Below are 10945 nucleotides of genomic sequence, written 5' to 3'. Positions count from 1 at the left end.
CTTTTAAAACACTGAAAATACCAGTGGACCAGAAACCGCGATTGTACGATGGACAACAACTTAAGAGGACTGAGAAACAACTCCAGCATCGTCATACAAAACATTATGGGAAAATTGCAGATGAGACGCCAGACTATTCGTGTTAAAAGTTATTGGCGCATTTTAATTCGCTGACCATAGTTAGTAGAGGAGACTGGTTGAAAAGCCGGCAAATATCACAGTTGAAAACAACAGTGCGGCAGTTTACGTTAGAAGCTTCCTGACCGTGCACAATCCTTTGTTTTTTGTTCACAAATTGTGACTGAATAAATTAATGCGACGTTTCTGTTGGTCAGTAAGTTCAAAGTGATAGGAATGCGATTGAGCATTGTGCACGGTCAGGTCCAGAAAGACTAACAAAAACGTATAACAGAGAGTGTAAAGGGCTTAACAACCATTCCAATTTAATAACTATGGCCCAACTAAAATCACGTTGATTATCCTGTGATTATTTATTCTACAAAATTTCAAAACTCAGAGCAACAAGTTAAAGATAATATCGAATATTTCGATCGAATTGTTCGAGCTTCATCAGAAATGTAAAATACCAGGTTATGTACCTGAAGGTTGTTATGCTCCCCAAGGAGAGGATTTTAGATGGGCGGGAGGTCCAGTCCCTCGTCCCTATTCACAGAGGGTTTTCTTTGTTCGGGTTTCCGTGATGGTGTTATTTTTGTCAGATAGAACTTTAACATTGTGTGGGTTGATGTTGCAACCGCCGTTGCTCGGCAGTGTTCAAAAACAGCAGAAGTTTCACGGGATTGGTGTTCTTTGATCTGGGTACAAAGGGATTTTGGAAGAATTCTGTATAAAAAGTTTGGCTTGTACAAAGTGTTGGTGTCTGAAATGACGGCTCTTCCTTGATTTAGTAAGCTGTTATTATGTGCTGCTAAAATTTGATTTCCCTTTTTCTACCTTTATAATTGGAATCATCTTGCCGAAAAAAACCTTGTTCATAGAGACCTTGCAGCTCGTAACGTCCTTGTTGGCATTGACAATCGGGTGAAAGTGTCTGACTTTGGGTTGATGCGACAAATCTATGAAGATGTGAATAGCTCAGGAAAGTGTAAGAAACTTCCTATCAAATGGATGGCTCCAGAATCACTTTATCAAGGAACCTTTACCATCAAGAGTGATGTGCGAGTAGAATAAGACTGTCAATTTAACGCTAGACTATAGATCTCATCGTATGAGTCTCGTATAGATTAACTTACTTTTAATAGTCTTTTTCGAACTGACCTTTTCATCCCCGACGACCAACCTCGTCCCCAGGGCTTTTCCCTTAAAAAATGGGTGGGACGCCCCACCCATTTTTTAAGGAAAAAGCCCTGGGGACGAGGTTGCCCGGACGACGTATACGTAATATTTTCGTGGAATATCTTTGTAAGTTCTCGAACGCCATCTCATTATAGCAAAGTGTGGGTTCAAATTTTGCCAGCTGATTTACATTAGTAGGATTTTGAAGGCCTCTGTAAAACTAACCTAGAAAAGGCAAAGCATGAATGCCCCTCCACAAAATCTTCTTAGTCTTGACCATCTGACTGTATCGCTCAGTAACCGATTTTGTTGCTTTCTTTTATAGCTGGTCCTACGGCGTACTTCTGTGGGAAATGGCCACACTGGGTAAGCATACTTAAAGATTTATTTACTTTAATTACAACTGCTTGCCTACTTTTCCTCGTTTGTAATAAAAAACACTGATTCATATGATTGTTGTGGTCCAGGCCCCAGTTGTTCGTTCCCATATTCCGTCTTCTCTAGCTCTCGCGCGTTTGCCTCTTAATAGGCCACTTCCGAGTTCCAAAAACCTTCTCTTTCAAAATGAGGCTAGGTGCACAACGTTTCTTGTGAGAATAAGTTTTATTTGCATGAGAAAGGAAAATGATTTCCATATCAAAGGCTGAGCACCTACCCTCGATTTGAAGAAGAGGCCCGGGGAAACTCGGAAATGGCCTATTTCCTCACACTTAACATGCTCGCACGAAAGACAATAGGCCGTTTCGGGGTTGCCCCAAGCCACTGTTTCAAAGCGAGGCTAAGTGTAAAGCCATTGATATGAAAATAAGTCTTTTTACTTTCATGCAAAGAAAGAAAGGTTTTGCACTCGTTTTAAAAGTGAGGGTTTTTGTAACTCGGAAATGGCCTATCCTGAGGGACTCTGCAATCTTAAACCTGAACAAATATTGTGAAAACGATTGTCAAACTTACTGTCCAGTTTTTTCTGAATAACTTATTTTCTTCTTGTGTGGGGTCCAGGAGGCGTACCATACCCTACGCTGACCAACACAGAGCTGTATCGCGAGCTCAACTCTGGATACCGAATGGAAAAACCTGACATGAGCTCCGATGAAGTGTAAGTTGATCGCTCCAGTGATTTTAGCATATGTTAATATATAGATTTAGCCAAGCCTAAAAGCGGAGCTCCCGATTTCATTACAATAATAATTACGATAATAATGATGTTAATGAAGATCGTTTTATTCACACTGGTACACAATACGATATAGCCTCGTTGTAAATATTGATACCCCCCCCCCCCCTAGTCGGTATCGGGATGTAGCCGAACCCTCCTCCCGACAAAGGAGGAGTCAAAGAAAACTACAAAAAAAGTACCTCGTAGTTAGACAAGGTTTAAAGAGCAGGAAAGAAAAAGGTCTTAAAAATTGAAACTAAAACTAAAACTCTATAACTTTGAAACAGCACAAGAAAAGATTAACTTATCCATGGTGAATTCACACAACAAAGCTATATATGATATAATAAATACATTAATTTCATATACTGGAAATGCAGAATGAATAAATAAATTCAGAGAAGATCATCACAGTTATAAATGCAACTTTGGCACTGTACCTAACGTACCTAACCATTCATATAGTCATTCTCCAATTTCCACAGCAGCTGGTCAATTAGCCTGGCAATTCCTCAGAGATTGTGGTGGGAAACAGTTAGATGTCATGTGAACTCGAAGTAACTAATGAGAATGGTGCTGGGAAATATTTAGATTCTTGGGAAACAAAATTAACTGTTTTCCAAGGGCCAAGTCTTTAAGTGATTTGTGTTAATATTTTAAAAAATTTATAGCTGCATGGAAATTCATTAAACCTCTCTGGAATGTCAGTTGTTGGTCTTTCACGGGTAATAGTGCACTGTTACCCTCTGATGTGAATGAGATTTGCAATGTTGCCTGCTTAGAGATTTGGCACCAAACACTTTCATTGTTAGATGTCAGGTGACATTGAAATAACCAATGAGTGTGCACATGGTTGGGAAGAAATTTCCAGCTATAACAAAGTTTCTTAATGTATCATTGTTGTTGGGGAGAAAAGGGAATAGACTGGATTGAAGTAAATAAAAATTTTGGCATTAGCTACCACGTAAAAACAACCTAAAAGCCTTTATTTTAGCTGATTCCCATATTCACTAATTTGGGTAAGTGCAGGTTCTTGCAGGCTTCTACACTATTGTAGTTCATTCAGTTTAGTTGTTCTCAAACGTCCCCCTACCTTACTTACTATATTTATTTGTCTTGTCATCCTACTCTTAAAGAAGACAAGTTGCTGGACAAACAAGAGGGTTCCCGGTCCCCCGAGGCATTTTTGAAGATCTTTACAAGATCTCGCCCCGTATTAGCCGCTCAAAAAGGCGGGGGTATCATGAAGGGACCACCTTCACTCGTGTCGCCGGGCTAAGAAAAAAATATGACCGCAATACCGTTTAAAAACTCCTTGGCTGTTCTTCAACTGGGCTGTTTCTTAATACCGTTACCATGGTACAGCCTGACAAACACGTACTCCATACAGTTTAAGTTAGCTCTTTAAATAGAGAAGGCCACACCAAAATAACTACTTCATCTTTTCTGTCACATGGGCTGAAAACAGAGTAACAACGCTATTAGTTGTGCATGACCACAAGATATAATGATGTTTCACTTGTTATGCATGACCACTAAGGTCCTCAGTCACCTAGACCGATTACAGCATAAGAGTCCTTTCATCTGTTATGCATGACCAGTAAGGTCCTCGGTCACCTAGACCGATTACAGCATAACATTCCTTTCATTTGTTATGCATGACCACTAAGGTCCTCAGTAACCTAGACCGATTACAGCACAACGGTCGTTTCATGTGTTATGCATGACCACCAAGGTCCTCAGTCACCTAGACTGATTACAGCATAACGGTCCTTTCATTAATTTGTTATGCATGACCACAAAGGTCCTCGGTCATCTAGACCGATTACAGCATAACGCCCCTTTTATTGTTTATGCATGACCACTAAGGTCCTCAGTCACCTAGACCGATTACAGCATAACAGGCCTCAGCCCTTCATTTGAAATGAAACATCACCACATCATTGGCTATTGTCAGGCTAATTATGAGTTAGCCAGATGGAGTATTCGAAAAACAGATTGATCAGACAACTATGATCCAACTAATTCAGCAATGTCTCAATGATAACTTTGTGATTGAGCCCAATCTACCAGTCTGAGAAAGGCTTCCTCCCTATATGCTGGTGCTAAAATCCTTCTTTGCCGACACTGAGTTGCTAAGACATGCAGTCTCTCAATCTCCATATCTCTAGCTCGTGTAGTTGGAGTGTCCACAGGTCTGAATCTGTCATTGTTTATGAGTACATCCTCATGAAAAGCAAAATCAGGATCTCTTCCTTCCCCACCCGCTGATTTTGCTCGCGACAATGCCACAAATAGAGCTCCTGGATTTCTAGCTTCAAAGCAATGATCTCCAGGGTGAACCACTACATACCTAAATGCTTCTCCGGCACCCACAGTCATCCCTTGGCACTTGTGGATTGTTGTTCCCCATGCCAGTCGCAATGGAACCTGCAGACGCTTGCATCGACATGCACATTCAGTAGAACGACTTACCGGTACAATTGGAACAACTGTCGGATCTCCATTCATGTACGGTGGCCCCCTATATCCTGGAAACCTCACCAGAACCACATCAGGTAGAGGAGCAGGATCATCAGTGGGTCTGCGGCCATCTTTGTACACAATATCTACGACTGTGCCTACTGCCCCATTGTACAAACCCCAGTCAGCCTTTAAGTTAACTACCAGCATAACTTTGCTGTCACGGCAAAGATACAGTAGAGGTAACAATCCTCCCGCCTTATTACTGTCAGCCTTCATTGCATGTCTGCCATTGTTAACTGCCTTGATCTTTGCTACTGGGTGGTTTGGCTGTCTGTTATACTCAAGCAGCTTTGTTTTATTACGCTGCCATTCAAGACTGTGCGTGGGAAATACATACAGACCTTGCTCATCCATCCTAGCAAGGAGTTCTGGGCCATGTGACATGCGGAGATTGTGCCACTGAAACTGTTGTAGCCAATGGATTTGCTCAAGTGTTGTCGCATAATTTCTTAGTGACATCAACACATCTCTTAGCTGTTGTTCAGATTCATTCTGCCGTATAATCTGAGTAAGCTCAACAGCACTATCAAACATTGTCCAAACCAGACGACCATGGTTGGATGGTGCACTGCGACAATCTGAAATGTACACGGGGGTGTCACACACAGGAGGAAGCTGGACCTCATCTCCCATAAACACTGCCACAGGAATCCCTCCCCACAACTCATCTGAATTGGCTCCTCTGTTGATCGCATAACGTGCATGCTGTTCCATCCAGCCCATTGTTGTGCGTCCAAACATTGATCGTTCATCACCAACCAAAACTTTCAGATTTTCGCACTTTTTCTGAATTTTCTCTAGTAAGGTACCTGAGGGTACGGTCAACTCATTGCAAGACCTTCCACCAGTTGGTACTCCTAGAAAGCTGTGAGCTGTACTGCCTTGAACGAGATAGGCAGCATTCCCTGTCGGAGTTATCACTTGTATTGCATTATTGGCTCCAAACACTTGCCGCACTAACTTCTGGAGACACTTGATGACATACGACTTTCCTGTGCCAGCAGTTCCGGATACAACAAGTCGCAGTGGATGGTAATATTCAGTGTTTTCAACAAAGTTGTACAGGGTGTGCAACACTAGACTCACTATAGCTTTCTGATTCTCATTTAGAGACAATGGACTCACCTGAGGTAAATCAAGATCCGTACTTCCACTCTCCTGTTCCTCATCCGCCTTAATGCTTTCTTGAAGCCACTTTGTTGGGTCTTTTCCTTCAGGAAGAATAATACGGGTACCGCTCCAGTCATAATCCTCCCCGCCATCATCATAATCAAAGTCACGCTCTACACCCTCATATATTTGGTTCTGCCCTGCATATACATCCACCCAGTCTGGCTGTTCTTCTGCTTCAACAGCATCATCTTCCTCAACCTCTTCAAAAACAGGTTCTTGTGGGTGATCTGCATAACGCCGTGCCTTAGCAACTTGGGCTTTCACAAAAGCTGGACAGTCATCACTAGCAAGAAAGTCCTTAAAGCGATAAATCCAAGATTCAGCGTCCCCCTTCACTTCTTGGATGTCAAACCAGCTCGGCCAGTGTAACAGAAGCATAGTCCTACAGTAATCTTCATTCAGTGGCCAGGTTGCGTGTGTAGAACCACCACTTACGACAGGCACATTACCATTCTTGGATGCAAAACGGTACCAGGAACAGTGCTCATCTTGTGGTCGAGCAAGGTACTTATCCAATGGGGTGCTGCGAGTTGCGGTTTCACCATCACGTTCAAGTCTCCTTGACCCTGACATTGACAAGTAGGTAAATGGACGACTACATCGCCAAAGTGCTAGCCCACTCAGCTCAAAGGATGCCTCTGGTCCACTGATATCTCGTCTTCCCACGGTCTTTATCAGCATCTTAGCACACATTGACTTGCCTGTCACTTGGTCTGCATCAGCTGCATCAACAGCATTCACCATGTCCCTAAAGAGGTCAGCAGTTGCACCAGTGGGTTCGCTATCCTTGCAAGCATATCCACACACGTAGTCAATTATGGCTATTATATCATCTGTGCTAGGATTGTCTGGGGGAGAGTTGGAAAGAATCAAGCTCACATCCCCGTTTGCTCTCCAAGACTGCATTTGATAACGAGAATGTTGAACCAGACGTGGATGATCACGAGGCATCTCAAGGCGGGGAGCTCCATTATGATCTTCCACAATTTCTGGGACAGTGTGCAGTTTCTTTCCCGGGCGAAACTCACTCCCAAACTCCATCCTACATACACGTTCTCTTGGCTGTAATCCTGGCTCAGGATGACGAGGAGTCCTCAAGCAGTAATCAGAACAACTGTGCAGCCCAACTCGGTTCACTAAAAGCAAATGATCCTCCAGTATTGCATCTTGTGATGCAGCTATTTCCATAAGCATCTTCACCAGAGGATCCCTATCAGTTGATATGGGGTCAGCAGTACCCTCAGGTGGTGGCCAAAGGTCTTTTCTCGGCTGTCCCTCTTCATTACTACCAGCTGGGTGTAGTGCTGTCATGGCAAAGTTTTCATCCGCCCACTGGCTAAGTCTAGCTGCGTACTCTGTTTCGCTACAATTGTCCTCACGAGCTTCATGCAACAGCTGGTGTGGTTGCCTGTCATCTCTCCAGCTAAGTTGATGCCAGTGAATTTGACCCCTGGACTTGGCAAACTCATAACGGTACCAATAATCGGAGACACCAAACACTGGTTTCAGTACCTTCTCATGGTATGCCTGGGTACGTAGGTCAAAGTAGCTGACTACCACATGAGTGTTCTCTTGAACAGCCTTGAAACGGGCATTGCTGTCTTCAGCAAGGTTGACTTCTTCCCCCGTTGACTGCAAGATGTACTGTTCCAGTAGTCGCCTTAGTGGGGGAAAATAGAACTCTGCACAGCTTCCAGTCATAAAAAACGAAGGCAGCCCACCCTTCTCATTGACCATGAACTCAACCAAAGCACGAAGCTCTTTACGTCTCTGATGCCAGTACTGAGCCGTGCCACGCAGATTTGCACCAAAATACAACAATTTATCTGCAAATGAAGTATCACCCCTCGCTAGTCGCTCCTGCAGGTCTGCAACAGTTATTTGTGGGTCACCTAGCTGCTGATCAACAAAGAACCTGCTCTGCTCCAGTGCACGCTTCCTCAAGATCATGTTGTGAACAACAAACTTCCATACTTTATGCCTAGCAAATCTTCCATCTTGATACCACAGTAAGTGCTCCGCCCAGTCGTGGAGTGAAGGACATGTTACTGGACGGTTTATGTGGAAATCACCCTTTCCATATGGAAACAAGCAAGGAAACGCCATGGTGAAAAAATAAGGCGTAGTAAATTCAGACACTGGTCTTGTATCTGTAGTCGGCCATGGGATTACTGGTCGTTGCACATCTCGTATTGCACCTTCTGCTTCGCCTTCCCTAGGTTCTGAAACAACTTCATTTATGGCCGCTTCAACTTGTGCTTGTACATTCACTCCTGGCTCAGGAAGAATAATTCCAGAGACTGTCACGTCGTCAGTACCATCCGTTTCCCCGGCATCCAGTTGCTGTGGAGCAGGGCCTTGGTCATCCACGCGTTCTGTTTCAGAAAATTCCACAGTTCTCAAATTGGGCAACTCACCATCTTCAGGTAAATTCTGTAAGCGTGAGCCATCAATCACAATGTCACCATAAGGAGGGTTATTGTCCTTCAACCAGCAAAGGGCTCCTTCAACACGGTGTCTTCTAACCCTAAAGTCCTTATGAGTATCATCCTTTCCTTGCCTTCTTACCCGTATAATTTCTACCTCTGCTGGCAGACGTGGAAGAATAGTTGCTGGTTCTTGAACAGCCTGAGGGAATGCAATGCAATGTCCCTTTGAAGCAATCCCTCCATGCTTTAACATATGCACATGGACAGTAGGTGCTAACCTTGCTATCAGCATCTGCTCAGCATCTGACATTCCAGACAGAATCTCCGGGACAGACATTGGGTCCATGTTGTTCTCTTCTGACCAAACCTTTGGTATCTTCTTATCTCGTCTGCAGCGAGTACACATGTTTCTTGTGCCCTTGCATTCCAGACGTCGTTCCTTGCAGACCTCGCAACAACTGAATGTGTAGGTCATTTGCTCCACTTCAAATGCACGTATAGCGCTATAGGCATTATCCTCAACCTGACTTGATCCTGCTAGAGGAGGTGGTGGTAAATCTCCGACAACTTCACGCAGCCTTCCTTCCTCATGAGATACTCTCCTTTGATTTCGCCGCCTTCTCCTCCTCTTGTCCTCTTCAGTTTCTGATGCACCATGCTGTGCAAACTCATACTGCACACCAACTACCCTCGCTCTTGCAAGTAACTGGAGGTCTTCTTCATCGTTTCTGACAATATCGTCTGGGATAGGTTGCTGTGTTTCCATCAAGTTAATTGCGGGGGAAAGCTGGCTATTTTCCAACAGAGGATTCTCTCTTTCCAACTCTTCTCCTATAGAAATCATTACATATAATGTTACCTTAGCCAGTGTACAGGCTTTAATGAAGTTAAGCGAACATACAAGGCTTCAAAATTAATCAAAAAATTTACTGTTTACATTTTTCTTCTTGTCTTCTGAAAAATGAGCATTAAGGGAAAGTTTCCAAGTGAAGTTAAAGAGGGTTAAGAGAACGAAAAGACGCTTATAGGCACAATGTTTTCCTGTACATGTGGACAGCCCATAATTGCAATCAAATTCCAATGTTCATGAAGCAAGAGATTTATGAAAATCATGTTGAGGTAATGATTATATTCCTACTGCAAGAAGAACAGTCACATTGCCATGGGACAATGTCACATTCGATAATTCGATAAGTAGGAAGGATAAAGGATAAGGATATGATAAGGATAAGTTTATCTATTCTGTACAAGAAGTTTAATCAAACTTGTAAAAAGAGACACATGCCAAACTGCAGAGTTCGAAAGAGACTTTTTTACACAAAGGTGGAGATTTTATAGAAAAACTGTTAAAATTGAAAAAATTTCAATTGTTACATGTTTTATGTTTATGCCTGAAATTGGGCGAATATGGTAAGAAAAATTTTTTGGCTTCTACTTTCTACCGACTTGATGCCATTTGTGAATTGTCATCAAAATTTCACATTTGCCTTTGAAGCTTCACTTATTGAGCAAATCTTTATTTTTTGGACAATCTCTCAGCTACAAGCCGTTATTGACAGATATAGCAGCAAGCCAGAAAGGTGTTTTCTATTTTATAATCATCTGATTAATTTTTTACATCTCTAACATGTTGGGAAAGAAAGAAAAACAAAGATATGAAAGCTTAAAGTGAATTTAGTTTAGTTCTTTTTGTCAACAAGTTGAGGATTGCATGCTCTTCAAAATAACAGAAAATTATCCGGAAAAATGCTTTTGAACAAGAGAAAAAGAAGCCTGGCTAAATTTTAAACCTGGGTAAAGTGCCAATCGCCCTTCTAACAATTGGGCCCTGAAGCAGTTGAAGGATTTACTTTAGTGGACTGTTGGCAAAACCGACAAAAGCTGGCTTTGCTGCTGTGAATGGTGGAAGCTGAGGAGGTCATAGAAAGAAAAGGTAGAAGAACTAAGGCCCAGGCCCAGATGTAAGAACAAGTTGTAAACTGTTATAAATTGCCTGACAATCGAAGACTCAAACTGTTATAGTCGGTTGCGTACTGTATGACTCGATCAATTTATTGCTTTGATGGCCCATTGCACTTTTTTCTCTCAATTTTCCATCCTGAAAGTTACACAGAAATGGCTTATTTTACATGCTTTGTAGTATTGTTTCGCAAAGCTGACAGCTGAGTGCATTAAAAACTGTATTAAGTTTCTTAAGAAATGCATTAATATAATCCGTAAGTTTTGCTTATCTTTGATTCATTGCATATTTTAATTGATTTCTTTGTATTTTCCTCAACTTTCCTGAAAAGAGAGTCACTTTGTTGTCATCCTTTACATACATAGATAACTTTATTTAACTTCGGATTTTAGAGAAGCCAAGGGT

The 10945-nt window shown here is 42.3% G+C and overlaps 2 protein-coding genes across 2 annotated transcripts in view; one reads left to right on the top strand and one right to left on the bottom strand.

The window, feature by feature from the left end:
- Nucleotides 1–1627: 1627 nt before the first annotated feature.
- The window catches only part of LOC140947066 (tyrosine-protein kinase receptor Tie-1-like), a 21703-nt gene continuing 12385 nt past the window's right edge, over nt 1628–10945 (top strand). The window contains exons 1-2 of the mRNA XM_073396152.1: nt 1628–1662; nt 2296–2392. Coding sequence (XP_073252253.1) covers nt 1650–1662; nt 2296–2392 — 110 coding nt within the window. The 5' untranslated portion in view covers nt 1628–1649. The remainder of the gene's footprint in view (nt 1663–2295; nt 2393–10945) is intronic.
- On the bottom strand, nt 3364–8257 carry LOC140947031 (uncharacterized). The gene is made up of 3 exons (XM_073396111.1): nt 7769–8257; nt 6104–7615; nt 3364–3910 (listed from the first exon to the last, which is right to left on the bottom strand). Exons 1-3 carry the CDS (start codon nt 8255–8257, stop codon nt 3902–3904), a joined length of 2010 nt encoding a protein of 669 aa, XP_073252212.1. The 3' UTR covers nt 3364–3901.

This window comes from Porites lutea, chromosome 8 (genome assembly GCF_958299795.1).
Source record: "Porites lutea chromosome 8, jaPorLute2.1, whole genome shotgun sequence".
NCBI lineage: Eukaryota > Metazoa > Cnidaria > Anthozoa > Scleractinia > Poritidae > Porites > Porites lutea.
This window is presented reverse-complemented; position numbering and strand designations above follow the sequence as displayed.